Source organism: Cavia porcellus, unplaced genomic scaffold (genome assembly GCF_034190915.1).
Source record: "Cavia porcellus strain 051 isolate PalLab524CR breed Dunkin Hartley unplaced genomic scaffold, mCavPor4.1 scaffold_8, whole genome shotgun sequence".
Classification (NCBI taxonomy): domain Eukaryota; kingdom Metazoa; phylum Chordata; class Mammalia; order Rodentia; family Caviidae; genus Cavia; species Cavia porcellus.
In genome coordinates this window covers 5,998,143-6,023,672 of record NW_026947491.1, presented here as the reverse complement: position 1 = coordinate 6,023,672, position 25,530 = coordinate 5,998,143, and the positions used below count along the sequence as shown (strand labels likewise).

The 25,530-nt window shown below is 35.3% G+C and overlaps 1 protein-coding gene across 1 annotated transcript in view; it reads left to right on the top strand.

Annotated features, from left to right (window-relative positions):
* LOC134477125 (ankyrin repeat domain-containing protein 27-like) overlaps positions 1-25,530 on the top strand; it is a 91,190-nt gene that overhangs the window by 42,954 nt on the left and 22,706 nt on the right. The window contains exons 11-15 of the mRNA XM_063254145.1: positions 266-358; positions 552-753; positions 4,191-4,305; positions 4,468-4,641; positions 13,764-13,867. Coding sequence (XP_063110215.1) covers positions 266-358; positions 552-753; positions 4,191-4,305; positions 4,468-4,641; positions 13,764-13,867 — 688 coding nt within the window. The remainder of the gene's footprint in view (positions 1-265; positions 359-551; positions 754-4,190; positions 4,306-4,467; positions 4,642-13,763; positions 13,868-25,530) is intronic.

The following is a 25,530-nucleotide window of genomic DNA, read 5'->3' as shown; positions in this document are numbered from 1 at the left end:
GAAATTAATGTATGTAAAAGAGATTGCTGGGTAAATCATAATACTTCAAGTAAGTGAAAACAGAAGAATGAGAAATGGTGGTGATAATGAAACTCCGCTGAGTGATTGGCAAGCACAGAAGCTGTGTAGCACAGTAAGCCTGAGGCATTATTGTACTGTGGAGCAGAGAAACACGGGAGACTGCTTCTGAGGAATGGGTTTGTACATTAGTTATGGTTGTAGTACTATTACATTCCAAAATATCAAACTTTCTATTTTGATTCAGATTGGTGTTTGGCCTCATGTTATGAGACTGCTGAGAAATCAGAGAATTTGAAATCTGATGATAAACAACCACTTGCAACATTACCAGAATCTGGTGAGTTCACATTAATGGGGATAGTTAGGCTTTTTGCTCAGCACCTGTGCACGATAGGCTGCTTGCTCCAGAGCTGTGGAGATGTGCATGTGCAGAGGCCATTAGAGCCTAGGGGTTGAATGAGGGGTTGCTTGGCTTTCACTGAAAGGCAGTGAGAGGTCCAGGGTCCCTGAGGTGCTTGCACTCTCTATAGATTGTGCCCAGAAGAACTTGTCCAGTGGGGACCCGGGACCATCAAGGCCTGTGGGCCTTCTGAAAAACTGCAAGGTTGCATTGCAAAGCATCTTTGGTGAGCCAATGCCCAAGATTCACAAGGCTGCCCGTAAGGGCAACAAGGACCGGGTGCAGTTTCTCATCACAGCAGGCCATGTCCATGACAGAGACAGGGAACGCAGGTAATGGGGCTGCATGACCAGGGGCGGCGAGTGGGGCTGGGATGATGCAGGAGAGCGAGGGTCTCAGGCTCAGGAGGGAGGAGTGGGTGAGGAGGGTGCAGGGGGATTCCCAACACCCAGGGAAGCAAAGCTGGCCAGAGGGTCAATCCTCAGGCAGTGCTCATAAGCTGCAACATAAAAACAAACCTCCCACTGGTTTATAATGGACTTGTACTTCCTGTTGTAGGCCACTTCATTGACTACTGAAAAGCTATTTAACATTGGTATGATGTGTGTGTAGTGTTTTGTTCTTAGTATCACATTAAGAGAATTGTACATATTATAAAAAAGGGAACTGTGGCATGTTTCTTGTAATCTACAAATTTAGGGCTGAAACTTAAGCTTCTAAAAACCTAGTGTCCATTTACTATCAGTGTCCATCTGTGCATGTATGTTCTGTACTAAGGACCTTTATAAGGAAACTGAATTGGGAAGGCAGCTCTATGTTCTGCCTTGGCTAACATCTTGGCTAGAAAGTTCCATTAGTCCCCAAATGTGAGCTTTTTGTGTATCTGCTTATGCAATGAAAAAAATGTGCAACACTTGAGTTTCCCTTTGTTGTTTTGCCATTGGGGTCACTAAGAAAATATAGTGGAAGACCCACCTTCGTAGATATCAAGGTAAGTTATTTTCACAAATTAATTATTTTCTAACAGCCCAAAAGATAGACAAATGAATGTAACTTAATAGAAAATCTGGAAACATTCAAATATCTGTCAGAATTTAGAAATTGATCCTCACATATTTTAGTTGAAAAACTGGAATGATACATGAATGAAATGTAAACCATTTCAAAAAATGTAGATTTTATGTCACAAAAGTTTCCAGTGGCATAGAAATAAAAATTTTAGATCATACAAAATGAGAAAATTAGCAAAAACAAACACATTTGCATATTCCTAGAAGTGACCGTCACAATGAGCATTTTTTTTTTGTGTTGGGGGTTGCTGCTAGGTCCTGGTGCATGTGAAACACACTACCACTCAGCCATCCCCTTCCTGACCTGCATTATGAAGATTAACTCTCAAAAGAAAAATTAAATGTTCCTTTATATTAGGAAAACATTGACCAAATGAAATACAACATATTTGTAAGACATTTACAACAATGACCTGGGATATAGGTCAGTGGCACTGTGCCTGTCTGAAAAGTGTGAGGTCCTGAGTCAGATTTCTAGTACCAAAAACTAAACTAAAATAAAATAAAATAGAGACAGATATATCATAAACCATATATCAGATGAAATATACATCATAGATACATCAGATGAAAACTGTATCTTTATCTTTCAAGGTGATTGTTTGAAAATCATCAAAAAATTGAATACTAATTTACTTTAAAGGTAGATAGCACACACTGTGAGCGTCAAATCCTACTGTACCACTGAGCTATATCAAACTCTAAATTAGGTGGTTGGTTTGACAAATGACCTGTAAACATAAAAAGAAATGTTTAGTGTTCCTGATAAGGAGAATTTAATTTTACAATGGAGTGAAATATTTTTCAGCTACAGAGTTTGTGAGGATGAAGAGCAGTTTATCCTGCTGCTTAAAATTGGAGATGGCTTATGACCTTTTCAAATAGGAAATTTGATTCAAGTACTGTACCACAGTTTAGGAAAGCGTATGTCCACTCATCAGTTCCTTTCTAGAATACCTTCAGAACATACAGACACGTTAAATGTGCTTTTCTTCATTGTTGCTTAACATAGTGATGGATCCACAGAAAGATTGTATCAGTTGCAGTGCATTGCAGGATGGAGTGATATATAATCACTGAAATTGGCATCACATGAATGTATTTTTAACAGGGAAAGATGCACTTTGATATATCCACTGAGACGAGAGTCAGTTTACTTTTGCCTACACACAAATAGGCTGCAGTCTTGTGTTAGTCAGAAAATGTATACAAGTTGTGGCAAAATTTGTTATTTTTAGGCATTTGAACGAGAGGTGAAATTTTCTGTTCTTTTTTATTATCTAGAAAGTCATTCTACTCATAATATTTAAGAGTTTCTCATTAATTTTTTCACTCTAACAGAGTTTCATTGGCACCAGAAACAATGTTGAATATTCTGTATTTTTACATTTTTGTGCCTTTCATTTTGTACTATCTCATGATTAGTAATGGCAATAATGGTTCTGTGTGCCCTTCTTTCCTTTCTCTCATCCTTGATTTCTACAATAAATAAATATAAAATTCTAGTGAAAGTTGTCTATTAATAAAATAATTCTTGGGAAAAACACAAACATTAGTTAAGCACAGATAGTTTTCATTTTTTCTGTGTGTGTATTGGTATTTCTGACAACTTTTTGCTTCTTCAAAAATAAAGATATAAAGAAATTGTCTGTACTTAGAGATTTTACTATGAATCATGTGATGATGCCATATGAAGAAAACTTTTTAAAGCCACTGCAGGATACTGAAGCCTTTTGCCCAGGAAGCAGCTTCATTGCTGCTCAGACTAACTCAGCAGATTCATGCCTAGTATCGCATGTTAGCCCCTTTTTATTCAATTTTTGTCTTTTCATCACCCTTATATGGGCACATGCAAGGATTTTCCAGTCTGGTCGGTATACCTTAACATTTTACAGGCTGGTTTTTGTTACAGAGTCACATCAGTAGCATACACAGTGTTTGATCCTACGCAGTAAAAAGCCCCCATACTCCAAAGGTCAGGAGGGGACCTTCCACACTACCAGGTATAGTTACACAAGAGCTTTTGTCTTCTGAGCTTTGTGTGCCTTTCCAATGACAGAGGTGTTAAAATATGAGAAAAAGTGTCTGGAGGCTTATTGAAATAATCCTAACCCCACAAAGAATGTCCATCTTAATTATTTTATTTTACTTAATTGAAATATTGTCTTTGTTAAGTAGTAATAGTAGACATTATAGTATCTGACAATTATTGAGCTGTTATTTGTTCTACAAGTTGTTCTAAATATTTTGTGTGGATTCTTATTTAACCATCTCAGTGGTGTCTTCTGAGAGAACTGAGAACTTCAGTTCTCATTTAGTAGGTGAGAATCCCGAGGCACAGAAGGGCCAAAGGATGGCTAGAAAGTAAGAACTTAGGGTAGAAATTAAATTCCAATTGAGCTGAATCTGAGGCCTGTTCTTACTAATTCCAGTGGGTTGCACTAGGCTGGGAGGTAGCGCAGTGCAGGGACCTTGTTTAGTTATGTGCAAGACAGCAGCTTCCATCCCCCACACTAAGCGTTACCCACTTGCACTTCCATTCACAGGTGAGCAGTAAGAGCTGTGAAGCATTCTATGTTTTCAAAGACAATTAAATACTTCTTGTTAAAGATATTTAATTTTCATAATAATTCCATAAATAATTTTGCATTTTGAAATGGAGCGCTGTAATTTCCTAATAATCTTCTTGACTGTCCCAGGACTGCTCTGCATTATGCCAGTGCCTATGGCCATCCAGAAGTGGTGACTCTCTTGGTAAAGAGCAAGTGTGATATTAATGCCTGTGACAGTGACTATGACACCGCTCTGATTAAGGTAAATAGCAGCCAACAATTTCAGCATGGGAGGGATTGTATTTAAATGCTGAAAATCAAAGTCAGTCAGTGTAATTTGAATATAACTCCTTGGCCAGGCATGTGGAAAGTGTGTTTGGAGTTTCTTGAGCTGATGGTGTCTCCTTTATTACAATACCCACAGGCTGTAAAATGCTACGAGGAAGGCTGTGCTAGTATTCTCTTGGAGCATGGTGCAAATCTAAATATTGCCAATGCCAAGGGCGACACTGCTCTGCATCTTTCGGTATTTCATCCAAAGTCTTCACTAACAGCAAAACTGCTTTCGCATGGTGCCGATGCTGAGGCAAAAAACAAGGTATAGAGCACTGAATTTTCTTTCCAAAGTTTCTGAAATACTTTCCTGTTCACAGTGACATATTGGTTGGTCAGTTTTCCACATGTAGAAACTCAAGTGTTTCATGAATACACTGTTTGAAATAACTTAATAGTTAATGTTTTCACTTTCAATGTTGATAGTTTTAATGAAATGCTAGAGGATGTGAGTTTCTTTTATGCACTTACAGTATTTGTGAACACACTGAATTTTAAAATGTAAAATTTTTGTTTCAAAAGGTTTCTTTCTTTCTTTTTTGCAGTAGTGTAAAACAGCACAAGATAGCAAAATTAACCTCAGAATTTGGTTTTATTTTAAAACTTAAGCAGAGCAATAGTGTTTTTCTATTTAAAAGAAACAACAGGAAAATGGTAGAAATAGCACATAATTTCAAAAATAATTAACAGTAAGAAATCACTAGTTGATAAATCACATACTGTTCTTTTAGATATAGTTCAAGTTACAAAAGTAAAGCACACAAAGTGGCTGGTCAAACGGCAATACTGCAAACTGTTCTTTTCAGCTCTCCAAGAAAAATTTACTAATAGGGTTATCAAATCTACTGTCACACATACGTGCAGTTGTAGCCTTTAGATCAGTTTTTTGTCCTCTCTTTTTCACAACAGCAATTACACATTTTGTGTTTGACTACTCCTACATTTCTTATTACATTTCACACTAGAGACACACTGTGATATTTATAAATATGATTATTTATTTCATTAGTGAGAAGAGCCTCAAATTGTCTCCATTTGTCTATGAAAGCCTCAACAGCAACCTTTTTATAGCTGAGTAATATTCTATTGTATAAAAATATCACATCTTTTTCATCCACTCTGCAGTTCATGGGCATCTTGGTTTTTTTCAAGTTTTAGCTATTACAAATTGTGCTGCTATGAACATGGCTGCACATATCTCACAGGTATATGACATTTTCCATTTTTCTAGGAAAATACCAATGAGGGAACTCACTGGACCGAATGGAACTTCCAATCCTAGTCTTCTGCAAATTTTCCATACTGATTTCCATAGTGCCTGTGTCAGTCTACCCTGCCAGCAATCGTGGAGCATTGTTCCCCCCCACCCCCGACAGCCTCGCCAGCATTTGTTATCAGTTGATTTCTTGATTGCAGCTATTCTTTTCGGAGTGAGAATCTTGATGATGTTTAAATTTGCATTTCTCGAATGACCAATGATGGTGAACATTTCTTTCACCATCATTGTAATTATTTGCCATTTGTATATCTTCATCTGAGAAATGTGTGTTCATCTCAGATGTTCATTTTTGGAGAGGGTCTCTGAATTTGGGCTTGATGTTTTTCAATACTTTACACGTTCTGGATATAAGTCCTTTGTCTGAGGAGTTGTTGGCTAAAATTGTTTCCCATTCTGTGGGTTTTCTTTTCACTCTGTTAGTGATTTCTCTTGAAGTGCAGAAACTTTTGAATAATATGAGATCCCAGGTGTTGATTCTTTGACGTGTTTCCCATGCAGTTTACATTTTGTTCATGAAATCTCTGCCTACCTCTGTCTCCAAGTCTTCTGCCTACCTGGTCTTCCAGTAGATTTAAGGTTTCTGTATTAATGTTTAGGTCTTTGGTTCATTTAGACTTATAGTTTTGTGCTTGGTGTGATAGGCATGGGTCTATGTTCAGTCTTCAGCATGCAGAGAGCCAGTTTTTCCAGCCCCATTTATTAAAGAGTGAACATGGTTAGCCCCATTGTCAAATATCAGGTGGTTGATTGTTTTTGTAGTTGTGCTTGCATCTTCTAATCTGTTCCATTGTTCCCCAGGTGTATTTCTTTGCCAATACCCTGCTCATTTTATCATTGTGCCTTTGTAATAGAGTTTCAGGTCAGGAATTGAGATGCTTCCTCCCTTACCTTGGTTTCTCAGAATTGCCTTTGCTATTCTAGGTTTCTTTTGTTTCCAAATGAATTTCAGGAGTGTCTTCTCTAGCTCTGTGAGGCACGTTAATGGTATTCTGATTGCAATTGCATGAAATCTGTAGAACAGTTTTGGGAGTATGGCCATTTTCACAATATTGAGTCTTCCTAGCCAAGAACAAGGAATACTCTTCCATTTTGTAATATCCTCTTCAATCTCCCTCTGTAGTGTAGCATAATTTTCAGCAAATAGGTCTTTTACATTCTTAGTTAGCTTGGTTCCTAAGTATTTCATTATTTTAGATGCTATTGTGAAAGGTGATATTTCCATAAATTCTCTCTCGGTGAGTTTTTTTTGGTTGAGTACAGGAATGCTATTTGTTTTTGAGTTTTGACTTTGGATCCAGTTACACTACTCAATTTTTTAATTATTTCTAACAGTCTTCTAATGGAAATTTTTGGGTCTTCTACATAGAGTATCATGTCACTTGTAAATAGTGATAATTTAACTTCTTCCTTTCCTATATTTATTCATTTTATTTCTCTCTCTTGTGTGATTACCCTGGCTGGTGTTTCCAGAACGTATTTGAATAGGAATGGTGAAAGTGGACATCCTTGTCTTGTTTCTGATTTTAAAGTAAAAGCTTTCAGCTTTTGTCCATTTAGTATAATGTTGGCTATTGATTTGTCATAGATTGGCTTCATAAGATTGAGGTAGACACCACGTGTTCTGAGTATCTGAAAGGTTTTTATCATGAACATGTGTTGGGCTTTATCAAAAGCTTTTTGTGCATCTGTGAAGACGACCATGCGGTTTTTGTTTTTGGCTCTGTTGATGGATTGTATTACATTTATTGATTTGCATATGTTAAAGTATTCCTGCCTTCCTGGAGTGAACCCCACTTGGTCATTATGTATAATCTCTTGATTCTTTGCTGCATTCTATTCTTGCCAGTATTTTATTGGGAATCTTTGCATGACTGTTGATTAGTGAGATTGGCCTATAGTTCTCCTTTTTGGTTGGGTCTTTCTCTGGTTTTGGTATGAGAGTTATACTTGCCTCCAGGAATGATTTAGGGAGGATTGCTTCCTTTTCATTTTCATTGAAGTGTTTAAGCAGTTTAAGGAGAAGTTCTCTAAATTTTTTGTAGAATTTAGCCATGAATCCGCAGGATGTGGGCTTTTCTTTGTTGGTAAGTTTTTAATTATAATTTTAATTGCAATAGTTGATACCGGATTATTTAAATTTGCTGTATCTTCTTGGTTGAGCTTTGATAGTTCATATGGTTCTGGAAATCTGTCCATTTCCTCTGTATTTCCCACGCTATGTGAGTAGAGATTTTCAAAGTAGGTATTCATGATGTTTTGAATTTGCATGGGATCTGTAGTAATTTCCCCCTTTTTGGTCTTTATTGCCTGAATTTAGGCTTTTTCTTAATAAGGTTAGCTAGAAGCTTGTCAATTTTGTTTAGTCTCTCAAAAAACCAGTTTTTTGTTCCATTAATTCTTTGTACTGTTTTTTAAATTTCCATTGCATTGATTTCTGCTCTAATCTTTACAGTTTCCTCTCTTGTATGAGCTTTGGGTTTAACTTACTCTTCTTTTTCTAGAAGCTTGTGATGAAGCATTAGGTTGTTTATTTGTTGTCGTTCTTTTTTTTTGATATAACAATTTATTGATATATATTTCCTTCTTAAGTCTGCTTTCATTGCGTCCCATAGATTACAGTATGTTGTGTCTGCATTTCATTGATTTGTAGCTATTGCTTTATTTCTTCTTTATCTGTGGCCCACTGGTTCTTCAAAGGGTTGTGATTTAATTTCCATGTAATTATACAGGTTTCACAATTATTCTGCCATTAATTTCTAATTTCAGTGTGGTCAGATGTGTTTCTTGTATACAGCATACTGTGGGATCATGTTTCTTGATCCATTCTTTCAACCTATTTCTTTTGATATGTGAATTGAGACCGTTTACATTTATGCATATCAGTGGTATGTACTGGCTTGACTTTGCCATGTTGTGTTCCAGTTCTTTGATTTCTGCTTGTCCTACCAGGTGGTTTTTTTTTCTGTTGTAGAACAACAGTATTTTAGAATAAGTGGAAATGTTGTTGCTGTTGACAGTTCATAAAAATGATCCATTTTTGGTGACTTGACTTAAATGGGAAAAATGACAAGGAAAAATGATTAGAAATAATGCAAGCCAATAGTGTTTGGTTGTTGATTAGTTGCTACTGAAGGAATATAGTTTCTGGTTCATGTGCATAGATAAGATGCTCTTCAATTTTAGGAATAAAATTTGTTTTTTTCTACTTATTACTGGAAATTGAACACAGACCCTTCACACAGAGCTGTGTCTCTTGTTCAACTGTGCTATGTTTTATTTTTGGTAGGATATGAAGTTGTCTTATTTGAGATTGAACATGCGATGTGCCTGCCTCATATTCCCATAGTGCAGTGATTACTGGCTGTACCTAGCTTGAGAATAAAAACTCTTTATTCTGTTTTTTTTTTTTTTATTTTTCTTTTTACATGCTTTTTTCAATAGTGGCAGTCAAACTCTGAATCTTGCACCTACCAGCCAGGCACTGTGTGATGCTGAGCTACATTTCCATCCTCTTAAAAATTCTTAGTAGAAAAGAAAACCATATAATTGTTTTTTTTAAATTTTATTTAAAAGGAAAAAGAGAAAAACCAAAACAAAACAAAGCAGTTTAAGAGTACAAGTAATAAAGAACTACAAAAAAAAAAAACACTAAGAAATCACCAGTTAATAGATTACACATTATCATCCTAGAGATATCTGCTCAAGTCAGAGTATCAAAGCATACAAAGTGAACATTCAAACAGAGAGACTGCAAACAGTTGTGTTCAATGATCCAACCAAAAACATTAATATGGTCAGCTATTTAACACCCCTAAACACACTTGCAGTTATATCCTGTAGAGCACTTTTTTTCCCTCTCTTTTTTACAACAAAATTATATATTTTGGGTTTTATTACTCCTTAGTTCTTATTACTGTTTTTTTGGGAAGAGAATAAAGTCAAATATGGGAAAACAAAGCTGTCAGTCAAAACCAAGGATAGACACAGTACATGATGTAATAACAGAGTACAAGGTTATCAACAATGGTTACCATAATGCCTCTTGCTTCCTTAAAAAGAATTGTCTATCTCATTAGGTATTATAAAGTTGAACAAAACAGTAGAGAACAAGACCAATAAAACCTAAACATTGTAAACATTACAGCACTTCCAAAGGAGATAATAGTCAAACCAGAATGGGCATCTTAGTGAATCTTATTGCCTTCAAAGTAGTTGCCTATACTCTTGATACTATCATACAGAACGGAACAGAGTCTAATCAGTTAAAACAAGATCGTGGGAGTATTACAGGGCTTCAAAACAAGTTAACAGGAAATCAAAAAAAGTTACTATAATATATCCTGCTAATTTTTAAAAATTTTCCCCTTAATTAAAAAAACCATAAAAAATAACTAAATAATCTTTTTAATGAATAAGGGAGAGATTGAGATAAAAGAGGACATAACAACATAACAATACAGGTCAAAGCATGACAATTTCAGCAACCTAGTGCTTCACCACCAAATAACCCGACTTACTTGCAGTTAACATAGTGTCTGTCTTTTTCCTTGAAATATTTGAATATAACTTCATATACTATAGCTTCAAATATTTCCATATCAAGAAGCCCAGAATAAAGCCTTTCCAAGTTAATAAGTGAAAACTTTATAAGGCTTCAAGGCCACATAATGGGGAAATCATGATTACCACATACTTTTATATATTTGAATCGTTACTTACATTAGGGAAACTATTCGGTATTCACACATGCGAGATAGATTTATTTCACTTATGAGTATGGTCTCAAGCTGCGCCCATTTATTGAGAATCATATATTGTAAACCTGAAATTTTAGGAGAACTCCAGCAATCCAGTTTGGCATGCATGAATGGTAATTAATTAAGAAACAAGGGAAATGAAAGAATAATTAAGAAAGATCCTCTCCTTTTCAGTCAGAAACCGCAACTAAGATAAGAATCTGAATTGTCCTTTCAAACATATGATGTCTTGCTGGGAGCTGGGAGTTAAGGAGCTTGTATGATGAGATCAGTTGTATTTTGAATGTACTAGTCCCTGTTCTGCCCTGAGCCAAGAGGATTAAATGGAGCTTCCATGGAGTACCTGTCTCTCACCTTCCCTCCTTTTGTCTAAATTCTCAACTAGTAAAAAGTAGTGGCTGTGTAGATGAGAGATGAGACTGATGTCATCTTCTAGGTTCTCTAGTCCTCATCTAGACTTGTGCGTTTCTGTGGTCAGGAGAAAGGTTTGAAACAGTTGAGGCTCTGCCCTGGAGATTTGGGTTCAGTAAATGTCTTAAGCCCTGACATGGATATTTCAAAATATTTCCTCAAGATTCTGACGTAGCTCAGAAGCATTTAATGGACAGGCATGTTTAATGGTGAATTCCTAATTCTCAGAAACTGAAGAAATCTCTAGATGAGTTGGATTAAATACCACTTCCTTCTAATCTCTCCTTTCCAACAAAATCAGGCCAAGTTCCTTTTGTCTTTCTCTACAACTGTCAATGGGAAGTGAAAAGGAGTATCATCAGTGTAACCTATTGTTGTGCAGAATCCACCACTTTCCTTCCCCCCTGTGGTCATTCAGTGCCACTGGTAAGCTCTGTATTAATTCACTAATGGTTAAGGCTTAATCTTGATGAATTCCACATCTCTTTGTTATCATTACTGGCTCTCATTATAATCACTAGTGGCACAAAGCTGACAAATGTAGATTTTCAGGAATTTGAACAATGTCCACCTTGAATCTGTATTTAATTGAGGCATGTGACAGACTATGTCACTGTATTCAGTTAAGAAAGCCCTGGCAGAAATCAATGAAATTGTAAGAACAGAGATGGGAATGCTTTTTAAATTCGTATTGCTTATTTCTTAGTGTGTGTGTGTGTTGGGGGGGTAATGGAGGATTGCACCTAGGACCTTCTCACTGAGCTGCATCCCCACCATTCATCACTGCTCACCCCCTGTTAAATTTGAGACAGTGTTTCACTAAGTTTCAGAGGCAGAAATCAGACATGAACTTGGATCCCTCTTCCTAGCCTCACAGAGTGATAAGCTTATGGGGTTGTACCACCCTATGCAGCTGGGAATTGTTGTGGTAATTTCTTTTCAGCGCTCCTTTGAAACTGTTTAACAGCAGGGAGACCTGCATACAAATGGAGGATAAGTATAAGTGTTGAAAAATTATTGAAATAGTTATAATGCTTTTTATTTCATGGTAGGACCTCACTTTTTTGGTAAAACATGATGTTAATGCAAGAATTTTACACAGAAATGCTTGCTTTGTACACAACCATTTGGCAGCCCATGCATACCATAGGTAAAAGCAAAACTCTGTGACTTAAACGTGGCTCTTAGCTCTATGCAGTTTTCCTTCATCAATTGAACTCACAAGGAGGTTTCAGAACCCTGCTCCAAATTTGAAGTTGAAGATGCTCAGAGAGAAGGGACTGTCCTGTCTTCAGAGCCTGTGTGACCATGCAAGTGCCCTTTTACAGACCCACCTCTGTGTTTCCCTGTGCACACTACTGATTGTGCCTCTGTGAGAGTTTGCAGCTCTTAAAAGATGGTATATTTTAATAAAGATTCTGGAATTTCAGAATATCTTTTATTCATTTATAAGAATGTAATCTAAGTGCTGGGGTTTTATCTCAGCGGCATAAGCGCCTGCCTTGCAAGTGAGTGCTCATGAGGTTGATCCCTGGTACTGATAAAAAAGGAAAAAGACAAAAAAAAATGTAATCTATATTTAAGAATAAATATTTAGAAATGGAATGGAATTTAGAAATTGTTTAAAATTGTTCCCATATGCTATAAATAATCATGTTCCTATCAGAATGCCTGTAGACATTAATAATTATAATCACAACTGAATAATTTATGCTTGTTACCACGAATTTTGTATCTTTCATTTCAGTCTTGCCCCTTAAAAATATGTGTCTTACTGAGTTTCATTGTGATACAATTTTCATATTTAGTGGTATGAAAATTTTCATATTATGCAGTATTAGAATTTATTCATTATGAGAAAATCCATCCTGAGCAGTGTTATAATTTATTTATTATGTTAAAATCCAAATTGAGCAGTATTAGAATCTTTATTGATGAACCATATTTTACATTTGATTTGTATAACATTGGTAATTGAAATGGAACCAGAATAAAACTTATTAAAAGCAATAGTTATGCATGGGGATCCCAGGATTGCTGTTATATATGAGAAGTGAAGTTTTGTACTCATCTTTCTAACAGCTGAGATAATATTTTCATCTAATAATAGGACAGAAAGCCGTAACTGGTTTAATAAGAAGTGATCCAAGTTCACTTGGGGCTGATCTCACAATTGAGTGACCATGTAATGGGGGTACTCCTTGAAAGCTGGAATGGTTAAGAATTATAGTTGGATCCTGTCACCAGGTGGAGAATTCAGCAAGTTTCCTGCCTAACTGCTTTGCATGGTACCCAAACTGTTAAGTCCCTGTTAATTCCCTGAAACTGTTAATTCCTCAGGTGTTGATATTTGGCAGAAGACAAGTAGTGTTGAATACGAGTAAAGCAAAGGTAAAGAGATTTTAATACTGAAGAAATAATACAGTTTTATAATTTCTCAAACAGATGATTATCAAATCTGTTGAGACATAGAAGTCATGGAAAATGATTCTTTGGAAGATAGGCTGAGAATTTCTGCCTAGGGATGATAATTTAACTCATTAATTTAATCCAAATCCTTCAATCATTTTTGACTGTGCATTATGGTTGAAGTTACTGAGAAAAAAGATACAGCCCCTGCCCTCAAGGTGCATTTGATTGAAGCGAGAGATGTTACATAACTCTGAGTACCATGATAAAGGCTGTGATGGAAAGACCCTTGGAACCAGTGACTGGAGCGAGTTGTGACCCTGGGGTTTCTGTAGCCACTGTGGGCAGAGAGCATGCACTGCAGAGGGTATGGCAGGGCAGCACGTGTGGAAGCACTGGGAGTGAGAAGGAAGAGACTGCTGTGTGTTGTTATCTATATCAGGTTAACAGTCAGGGTCCTTCACAAGCTGTTCAGTTCAGCTGAGAAGCAGGCAGTTGTGTGGGTTTTAAATTGTTTCTGCTTCTCCACAGGAAGGCCTCACACCACTTATGCTTGCTCTAAGGGAAAACAGAATGGAAGCAGCAGCATTGTTAAAAAAGACAGAAACAAAGAATGTGGTGAATGAGCCGGAAAGGTATGGTTGTTCTTTTTTTAAACAAGAGTTCAGCAGTGTTGTGGAGTGGTAATAAGTCAAATAAGTCAGTAGCTGAAAGACTACCTTAGTGACTGGTGTATAATGAAAAAGATCAACACAAACCATCAGATAGAAAAATTATTTGGATTGGGCAACATAAGGAATACTGTGCAGTACAAGTCATGCGCTATTATTGAGTAATTTTGACTGATGTCTGCTTTTTAATGAGAAGAATAACTTTTGTAGTAAAACAATAAGGAAAAACACTGTGTATTGCTATGTTCATGGAACTTCCTCAGAGTACAAAACATAAGCCTAAATGCTTCATATAAAAAGGAAAAAGTGTAAATGTTTCTTTTCAGTGATTGAAAATGAGCTAGTAACATAAATGAAATAAATTGGCATATAAAATATTTGGAAAAGCAAAGTATGCAATTTGGAGAAGTATGCTCATATAAGAGAAACCAGAAAATATTTGAACTTGTGTTTCAGACTTATTTCAAAGAACTTTATATCCTCAAGTTGCATTCATTTATCTATGAGTTCCTCAAGGTTAGCTGTCTTTATCACAGTGCAGTGTTCCATTGTGTATGGATACTATTTTCCTTATACATTCTTCTGCTGATGTATGTATACACTATTTTACAGATGTGGCTGTTCAAATTGTGCTGCTGTAAACATAGGTACCTATGTATTCGTGTAGCATGATTTTAATTATTTTGGAAGATTTCTACAAGGGTCATAGCTCAGGTGGATTTGTATTTTTAGTTTTTTAGGAATCACCACTCCGATTACCATAGTGTTCATAACGGTTTACATTACCTTTATCAGTGTAGAAAAATCTCTCCACCTTTTTCATTACCATTTATAATTAGGGTTTTTTTGGTAACCATTCTTTCTAAGATAAAATGCTATCTGGGTTTAGTATTAATTTGTATTTATCTGATTTTCAGAAGCAATGATGAGTTCCATGCTTTTATTGGCCATTTGTACTTATAAGAAGTATCATTTCATTTCAGTTGCCAGTTCATTGAGTGAGTTTTCTTGGGTAGGTCTGTACTCTTGATGCTTGTCCTCTGCCTGTGGAGTGGCTGAGCATGTTTGGCTTGCATTTTAAAGGTTGTCTCTTCATTGTTTTCTTAAAATTTATTTTATATTACTTTAAAGAGATTAAGAGAAAACAGTACAGTACAAAGAACATCAGAACAGAACAATGTAAGCAACACAGCAGATCAGTAGCAGACAACTGGATATTAGCAGTAGCAACCATAATGTCTCTTACTTTGAAATAGTTAATCATACTTTCACATATAATAGTATCAAGCACAACCAAATAGTCTAAAACTATTGACGAGAAGGAAAGTATTATAAGGCATTCAGAACCAAATAACAGAAAATGAACAGTGGCTACTGTATTATCTCATTTTCCATAAAAATTTGTTTATACTATCACACATATCAAAATGCAATAGAACACAACATGATAGAACCAATGGAAACCGAAGAACAAAAGCATCGTAGGGCTTCAAAACAAGATATTACATCAGCAATGGCTACCATAATGTCTTGTTTTCTTCAAAATAACTGTTCATCCCATCATACATAATAAAATCTAACAAAACAGAATAAAACCATACCAACTAATGAATGAAAACATTACAAGGCTTCAAAGCCATATAATGGGGAATCATGACTACTATAAAATCTTATATACACTTACCATTTCTTACTCTAGGGAGACTACACAGGATTTATAGATGTGAGTTTGATTTATTTCACTTATGAGTATGGTCTCAAGTTGCATCCATTTATTTATAAATATCTCAATGTGATCATTCTTTATAGCTGAGTACTATTCCATTGTATAAAAATACCACATCTTTTTTATCCATTCCTTAGTTGACAGACACTTAGGTTATTTCCAAGATCTGGCTATTACAAACTGTGCTGCTATACACATGGGTACACACATATCACTGTGTTATGATGTTTTAGTTCTGGGAATATGCTTAGAAGTGGTACAGCTGGGTCAAATGGGAGTTAAAATTCCAGCCTTTTGAGAAATCTCCAGACTGACCTCCTCAGTGGTTGCCCCAATCTATACTCCCATCAACAGTGCAGATGAGTGCCTTTTTCCCCACAGCCTCTCCAGCATTTGTTGTTGGTAGTTTTCTTGATCGTGACCATTCTTTCTGGAGTGAGATGGAATCTCAGTGTGTTTTTAATTTGCATTTCTTTAATGACTAATGATGATAAACATTTTTTCATGTGTTTATTTCCCATTTTTATTTCTTCATCTGAGAACTGTGTAATCATCTTGGATGCCCATTTTTGGATTGGATGTTTGAATTTTGGGCGTCTGATTTTTAAAAATTCTTTAAATGTTTTAGACAGAAGTCCTTTGCCTGAGGGACAGTTCACTAAGAACCCCAAGTTTGTGGGTTTTCTTTTCACTATGCTGGAGATTTCTTTTGACATGCAGGAACTTTTAAAATCAGACATGATATTCATTATTATTCATTCTAGGAATATTTCCTGTGAGGTTTGATTCCTGTTCATGAATTCTCTACCTACCCCTATGTCTTGGAGATTTTTAACCAATTTGTCTTCCAACAGATTTAGTGTTTCTGTTTTAGTATTCAGATCTCTGATCCATTTAGATTTTAGTTTAGGAAGTGGTGATATGCACGGTTCTAGTTTTAGTTTTTGCCACATGGAGAGCCAATTTTTTCCAGCACCATGTATTAAAGCGACTGATGTTCTTTCAGTGAACATATTTGGCCCCTTTATCTAAAGTAAGGTGGTTGAGTGTGTTGGTAGCTGTGGTTGTATTTTCTAATCTATTCCATTAATCTTCAGATCTGTTTTTATTCTAGCACCATGTTGATTTTATTACAGTAGCTTTATACTATAACTTCAAGTGAGGGATTTTGATGCCCCCTGCCTTGCCTTGGCTGTTTAGAATTGCCTTTCCTGTTTAGAATTGCTTTTGCTATTCTAGGTCACTTCTGGTTCCAGATGAATTTTAGGAGTGATTTCTTTAGATCTATGAGGTTTTTTCATGGTATTTTCATTGGGATTACACTGAATCTGTATAACAGTTTTGGGAGAATGGTGACTTTCACAATATTTATTCTCCTATCTATGAAAAAGAGATGTCTTTCCATTTTCTTAGATCCTTTTTGATTTCTTTTTTCAGCATATTATAATTTTCCCTGTATAGATGTTTTACTTCTTTTGTGATATTAATTCCAAAGTATTTCATTTTTTGGATGCTAGTGTGAAGGACGTGGCTTCTCTTATTTCTCTCTAAGTGATTTTGTTGTTAGTGTATAGGAATGCTATTGATTTTTGAGTATTGACTTTGTATATAGCTACATTGCTCAATTTATTATATCTAGGAGTCTTTCAATGGAGTTTTGGGGGTCTTCTGTATAGAGTATCATATCGTCTGCAAATAATGATAATTTAACTTCCTCTTTTCCTATCTTACTCCTTTTATTTCTTTCTATTATCTAATTGTTGTGGCTACTATTTCCATTACTAAGTTGAATAGGAGCAGTTATAAGGGTCATCCTTGTCTTGTGTGCCTGATTTTCAGAAAGGCTTTCAGTTTTTGGCCATGTAGTATGATGTTGACTGTTGGTTTTTCATAGATGTCCTTTATCATATTGAAGTAAAAACCATCTATTCCAATTTTCTGTAAGGTTCTTATCATGAATGAGGGTTGGACTTTATCAAAAGCACTTTTTGCATCTATATAAATCATCATGTGATTCTTAGGTTTGGATCTATTGATATGGTGGATTACAATTATTGATTTGTGTACATTGAACAATCCCTGCGTGCCTTGGATCAATTGGTTGTGGTGTTTATTCTTCTTGACGATTTGCTGCATCCTGTTTGCCAATATTTTATTGAGAATTTTTGCATGTACATTCATTAGGGAGATTGACCTGTAGTTCTCTGTTTTAGTTGGGTCTTTCTCAGGTTTTGGTACTAGAGTAATATTTGCTTCCAGGAACTACTTAGGAAGAATTACATCCCTTTTGATTTCATTGAAGAGTTTGAGGAGTATGGGCATTAAGTCGTCTCCGTATTTCTTGTAGAATTTCAAAATGAATCCATCTGGGCCTGGGCTCTTCTTTGTAGGTAACGCCTTAATTATATTTTCAGTTCCATTAATAGAAATTGGGTTATTAAGCATATTTATAGCTTCTTGATCCAGCTTTGGTAGTTCATATGTTTCTTGGAATCTGTGCATTTCTTCTGTGTTATAGAACCTATGAGAGTAGAGGTTTTTGAAATAGGTGTTGATGATCTTCTGTATTTCTACAGAGTCTGTAGTGATTTCACATTTTTCACTCCTTGTTGCATGAATTTCAGCTTGTTTCCTTTTTAAAATAAGATTGGCTAAGGGCTTATCAGTTTTATTTATTCTTTCAAAGGACCAACTCTTTCATTCATTTATTCTTTGTATTGTTTTCTTACTCTATTGCATTGATTTCTGCTCTGATTTTATAATTTTCTCCCTCCTTTGGCTTTGGGCTTGACTTGCTTTTCTTTTTCTAGATGTTTGAGGTGTAACATCAGGTTATTTATTTGTATTCATTCTGTTTTTCTGATGTGGGAACTCAGTGCAATAAATTTTCTTCTGAGGATGGCTTTCATTGCATCCCACAGATTCTAGTAAGTTGCATTTGTATTTTCATTTACTTGTAGGTATTGTTTAATTTCTTCTTTAATTTCCTCTGTGACCCACTGATTGCTCAAGAGTGTATTATTCAATTTCCATATGTTTGTAGAGTTTTTGGAGTTTCTTTTATCATTAGTTTCTAGTTTCAAGGCTCTAAGATCCGATAACATGTGTGGGATAATTTCAATTCTTTTACATTTACTTAAATATTTTCTGTGGGCTACTATATGGTCTTTTTTAGAGTGTGTACCATGTACTGCTTAGAATAATGTATATTATGATGTTGTTGGATGGAACACAGTGTATATGGTTATGAAGTCCATTTGTTCCCAGTTTTGATTCAGTTCTGTTATCTCATTGCTGATTTTCTGTCTGGTTGATCTGTCCCTTGGTGTCAATGGTGTGTTAAAGTCTCCCATTATAATTGTATTACTGCTAATTTGATTTTTCACTTTTGTTAATACTTGTTTATATAGCAGGGTGCTCTGGAATTTGGTGCATATATATTTAAGATTGTTATCTCTTCCTCTTGAAGTTTTACCCTAATATGTAGTGACCTTCTTTATCTTTGCATCATTCTTGATTTGCAGTTCACATTGTCTGCAAACAGAATAACTACCTCCACTATTTTTTTTGGACCTGTTGCATAAAATATTGTTCTCCAATCATTGACTTTCAGTCTATGAATTTCCTTTTGGGTTAGATGGGTTTCTTGTAGACAGCATACAGTTGGATTTGTTTCCTTATCCATTCTGCCAGTCTGTTTCTTTTAATTGGTATGTTGAGACCATTTACATTAATATAAATTAATGTAAATTAACTGTTATATATTGGTTTATTGTTGACATTATCTTTCTGCTGTTGCCTCTTTACCTTTCCATTCTGTTTAAGTGTCTTCCTTGCTTAGTGGTTTTTTCCTATAATGTCTTTCAGTATTCTTTGCAGGCTTGATTTGGTGATCATGATGTTCTTCAGCTATTCTTTGTCATGGAGGATCTTATTTCTCCATCCATTTTGAAGGACAGTTTGGCAAGGTACATCAGTTTGGGTTTGAAGCCATTTCCTTTAGGATCTGAAATACTTCGTCTCACGCTCTTCTTTACTCCATTGTTTGTGTTGAAAAGTTTCCTGTGATTTTGGTTGGTTTTCCTTTAAATGTCTTTTCTAACAGCTTTTAATATTCTGTTATTACTTTGGGCTCAACTTTGACACTTCTTTGTCAATATAATTTTGTTTAGTTGAAGAGTTTGTGATAATGGTTTATGGAGATTCCCAACTAAAAATTGTATTGATGTTTATTTACATTTTGTCATTAGTTTTTTTTTACATAGTTGAGTCACTGTGGCTTGGTGTGTTATCTCTTTCTATTGACTAAACACATTAACTAATGTAACATTTGTTTTTCTTCTTTCTTTCTGTTTTTGTGTGTGCATGTCTCCTTTGAGTAGCTTTGCCTTGAAAATAGGATTACCCGTCCTGCTTGTTTTGCATGGAATATGGTTTTGCACACCTTGAGTTTTAATCCATGGAATTGTTGTATGAATGTCTTTGTTTGTTGGTTTGTTTATTTGTTGTTGCAGAGTCTCACTATGTATCACAGGCTGCCCTTAAACTTGTTTATGTAGCTCAGGAAGGTCTTGAACTCACAGTGATCTTCCTGTCTCAATGTGGCTTTACAGGCACGTGTATTTCTTGCATACAGCATACTTTTGAATTTTATTTCTTAGTCCACACTACTAATCCAGGACTTTTGATTGATTAGTCTAGTTACATGACAGTTATGACTGATAGGTATTGATCTATTCTTGTCCTTGTAGTAATTTCATGTTGCTTCCTTTTCATTCTACTTAATTGTTACCCTACATGGTGTATTTTTTTTTTTAAATTCTATTTAAAAGGAAAAAGAGAAAAACTGAAAACAAAACAAAGCAGTGTAAGGGTACATGTAATACAGAACTACAAAAAACAAAAAAAGTAAGAAATCACCTGTTAATAGATTACATGTTATCATCTTAGAAATAGTTGCTCAAATCACAGTATCAAAGAATACAAAGTGGACATTCAAACAGAGAGACTGCAAACAGCTGTGTTCAATGATCCAAAAACATTAATATAGTCAGCTATTTAACACCCCTAAACACACTTGCTGTTATATCTGTTAGAGCTCTTTAATTTCCCCTCTCTTTTTTACAACAAAATTTACACATTTTGGATTTTATTACTCCTTAGTTCTTATTACTTTTTTGGGGGGGAGAGAATAAAGTCAAATTTGGCAAAACAAAGCTGTCAGTCAAAACCAAGGATAGACATAGCACATGATGTAAAACAGAGTACAAGGTTATCAACAGTGGTTATCAACGATGTCTCTTGTTTCCTTAAAAAGAATTGTCTATCTCATTAGATATTATAAAGTTGGACAAAACAGTAGAGAACAAGACCAATAAAACTTAGGCATTGTAAACATTACAGGACTTCCAAAGGAGATAATAGTCAAACCAGAATGGGCATCTTAGTGAATCTTATTGCCTTCAAAGTAGTTGCCTATACCCTCAAACTTGATACTATCATACAGAATGGAACAGAGTCTAATCAGTCAAAACAAGATCATTACAGGACTTCAAAACAAGTTAATAGGAAATCAAAAAGAGTTACTATTATATATCCTGCTAATTTTTTATAAATTTTCCCCTTAATTAAAACAAACATAAGAAACAACTAAATAATTTTTTTAAAGAATAAGGGAGAGATTGAGATAAAACAGGACATAACAATATAACAATAGAGGTCAAAGCATGACTGTTTCAGCAACCTAGTGCTTTACCACCAAATAACCCGACTTAATAGTAGTTACCATAGTGTCTTTTTCCTTGAAATATTTGTATAAAACTTCATATACTATAGCTTCAAATATTTCCATATCAAGAAGCCCAGAATAAAGCCATTCCAATTAATAAGTGAAAACTATATAACGCCTCAAGGACATATAATGGGGAATCATGATTAACCACATATTTTCATATATTTGAATCATTACTTACATTAGGGAAACTATTCAGTATTCACACATGCGAGATTGATTTATTTCACTTATGAGTATGGTCTCAAGCTGCGCCCATTTATTGATAAATATCTCAATGTGATCCTTCTTTATAGCTGAATAATACTCCATTGTATAGAAATACCACAACTTTTTTATCCATTCCTCAGTTGATGGACACTTGGGTTGTTTCCAAGATCTGGCGATTACAAATTGTGCTGCTATAAAAAAAGGTGCACATATATCACTGTGGTATGTTGCTTTCAGTTCTTCTGGGAATATGCCTAGAAGTGGAATAGCTGGAACAAATGGGACTTCCAATCCCAACTTTTTGAGAAATCTCCAGACAGACCTCCACAAAGGCTGTACCAGTCTACACTCCCACCAACAGTGCAGGAGAGTTCGTTTTTCCCCACAGCCTCTCCAGCATTTGTTGTTGTTGGTTTTCTTGATCCTGGCCATTCTTTCAGGAGTGAGATGGTATCTCAGTGTGGTTTTAATTTGCATTTCTCTAATGACCAATGATGATGAATATTTTTTCATGTATTTATTTGCCATTTACATTTCTTCATCTGAGAATTGCGTATTCATCTCGGATGCCCATTTTTGGATTGGATCTTTGAATTTTGGAGGTCTGAGTTTTTTTAATTCTTTATATGTTTTAGACAAGAGTCCCTTGTCTGAGAGAGAGTTCACTAAAATCTTTTCCCAGTTTGTGGGTTTTCTTTTCACTATGCTGGAGATTTCTTTTGACATGCAGAAACTTTTTAATAAGAAGTGGTCCCAGTTATTGATTCTGGGAAGTATTTCCCGTGCGGTTTGAGTCCTGTTCATGAATTCTTTACCTACTCCTATGTCTCCAAGGTTTCTACCCAATTTGTCTTCCAATAGATTTAGTGTTTCTGTTTTAATATTCAGATCTTTGACCTATTTAGATTTTAATTTAGTACATGGTGATAGACATGGGTCTAGCTTTAGTTTTCGGCAAATGGAGAGCCAGTTTTTCCAGCACCATTTATTAAAGAGACTGTCATTCTTCCAATGAAACTGCTTGGCTCCTTTATCAAAGATAAGGTGGTTGAGTGTGTTTGTAGTTGTGGTTGTATCTTCTAATCTATTCCATTGATCTTCGGCTCTGTTTTGATTCCAATACCATGTTGATTTTACTACCATTGCTTTGTAGTATACCTTCAAGTCAGGGATTGTGATGCCTCCTGCTTTGTCTTTGCTGCTTAGAATTGCTTTCGTGATTCTAGGTCTCTTCTGGTTCCAGATGAAATTTAGGAGTGATTTCTCTAGATCTATAAGGTATGTTGATGGTATTTCTATTGGGATTGCATTGAATCTGTATAACAGTTTTGGGAGAATGGCCATCTTCACAATGCTTGTTCTTCCTATCCAAGAGCAAGGGATGTCTTTCCATTTTCTGAGATCATCTTCAATTTCCTTTTTCAGTGTATTATAATTTTCACTGTATAAGTCTTTCACTTCTTTCGTAAGAGTAATTCCTAAATATTTCATTTTTGCTTGCTAATGTGAGTAGTCCAGTTTCTCTTATTTCCCTCTCTGTGATTTTGTTGTTCGTGTATAGGAATGCTATTGATTTCTGAGTATTGATTTTGTATCCAGCTACATTACTGAATTTATTTATTGTATCTAAGAATCTTTCAATGGAGTTTAGGGGGTCTTCTATGTAGAGTATCATGTCATCTAAACAATGATAATTTAACTTCTTCTTTTCTTATCTTTACCCCTTTTATTTCTCTTTCTTGCCTAATTGCTCTTCCAGTACTATATTAAATAGGAGTGGTGATAAAGAACATCTTTGTCTTGTGCCTGATTTTAAAGTAAAGGCTTTCAATTTTTGGCCACTTAGTATGATGCTGGCTGTTAGTTTGTCATAAATGGCCTTTATTATATTGAGGTAAAGACCATCTATTCCAATTTTCTGTAAAGTTCTTATCATGAATAAATGTTGGACCTTATTGAAGGCTTTTTCTGCATCTATAGAAATGATCATGTGATTCTTATTTTTGGCTTTATTGATATGGTGGATTACATTTATTGATTTGCATATGTTGAACCATCCTTGCATTCCTGGGATGAATCCCACTTGGTCATGGTGTATAATCTTCTTGATGATTTGCTGAATCCTATTTGCCAATATTTTATTGAGGATTTTGCATCTGTGTTCATTAGGGAGATCGGTCTATAGTTCTCTTTTTTAGTTGGGTCTTTCTCAGGTTTTGGTACTAGAGTAATATTTGCTTCTAGGAATGACTTAGGAAGGATTGCTTCCCTTTCAATTTCATTGAATAGTTTGAGGAGTGTCGGCATTAGGTCTTCTTTGTATTTCTTGTAGAATTCTGCAGTGAATCCATCTGGGCCTGGGCTCTTCTTGGTGGGTAAGGACTTAATTACATTTTCCATTTCATTAACAGAGATTGGGTTATTCAACAGTTTTACCTCCTCTTGATCTAGCTTTGGTACTTCATATGCTTCTAAGAATCTGTCTATTTCTTCTGTGTTATCAAACTTTTGAGAGTAGAGGTTTCGAAATAGGTGTTGATCTTTTGTATTTCTATTGGGTCTGTAGTGATTTCACCTTTTTCTTTTCTTATTGCATGAATTTGAGCTTTTTCTTCCTTTTTAAAATAAGGTTGGCTAGGGGCTTATCGATTTTATTTATTCTTTCAAAGAACCAACTCTTTGATTCGTTTATTCTTTGGATTGTTTTCTTAGTCTCTATTGCATTGATTTCTGCTCTGATTTTTATAATTTCCTCTCTTCTTTTGGCTTTGGGCTTGACTTGCTCTTCTTTTTCTAGCTGTTTGAGGTGTAGCATCAAGTTATTTATTTGTCTTCGTTCTGTTTTCCTGATGTGGGAACTCAGTGCAATAAATTTTCCTCTCAGGACGGCTTTCATTGCATCCCACAGATTCCGGTAAGTTGTATCTGCATTTTCATTTTCTTTTAGGTATTGTTTAATTTCTTCTTTAATTTCTTCTGTGACCCCCTGATTACTCAAGAGTGTGTTATTCAGTTTCCATGTGTTTGCGGGATTTTTGCAGTATCTTTTATCATTAATTTCTAATTTTAGAGCGCTATGATCTGATAACATGCAAGGGATGATTTCAACTCTTTTGCATTTGTTTAAATATGTTCTGTGAGCTAATATATGGTCTATTTTAGAGAATGATCCATGTACTGCTGAGAAGAATGTGTATTCTGATGTTGTTGGGTGGAACATTCTGTATATGTCTATCAAACCCATTTGTTCACAGGTGTGATTCAGTTCTGTTATTTCTTTGCTCATTTTCTGTCTGGTTGATCTGTCCCTTGGTGTCAATGGCGTATTAAGGTCTCCTGTTACAATTGTGTTACTGATAATTTGAGTTTTCATTTCTGTTAATAATTGTTTTATATAACTGGGTGCTCTGGAGTTTGGTGCGTATATATTTGAGATAGTTATCTCTTCCTCTTGGAGTTTTCCCCTTATGAGTATGTAGTGACCTTCTTTGTCCTTTAATGTCATTGTTGGTTTAAAGTTCACATTGTCTGCAAACAGAATGGCTACTCCTGCCTCTTTTTGGATTCCTGCTGCATGAAGAATTGTTTTCCATCCTTTGACTTTCAGTCTGTGAGTATCCTTCAGGGTTAGATGGGTTTCCTGTAAACAGCATATGGTTGGATTTTGTTTCTTGATCCATTCTGCTAGTCTGTTTCTTTTGATTGGTGCATTGAGACCATTTACATTAATGGTTATTACTGTCAAATGCTGGTTTATTGTAGGAATGTTATCTCTCTGCTGTTGCATCTTTATCTTTCTGTTCTGTTTAATTATTTGCTTTGCTTAGTGGTTTTTTCCTTTGTGTATCTAAACTGTCTTTCAATATTTTTTGCAGGGTTGGTTTGGTGTTCATGAAGTTC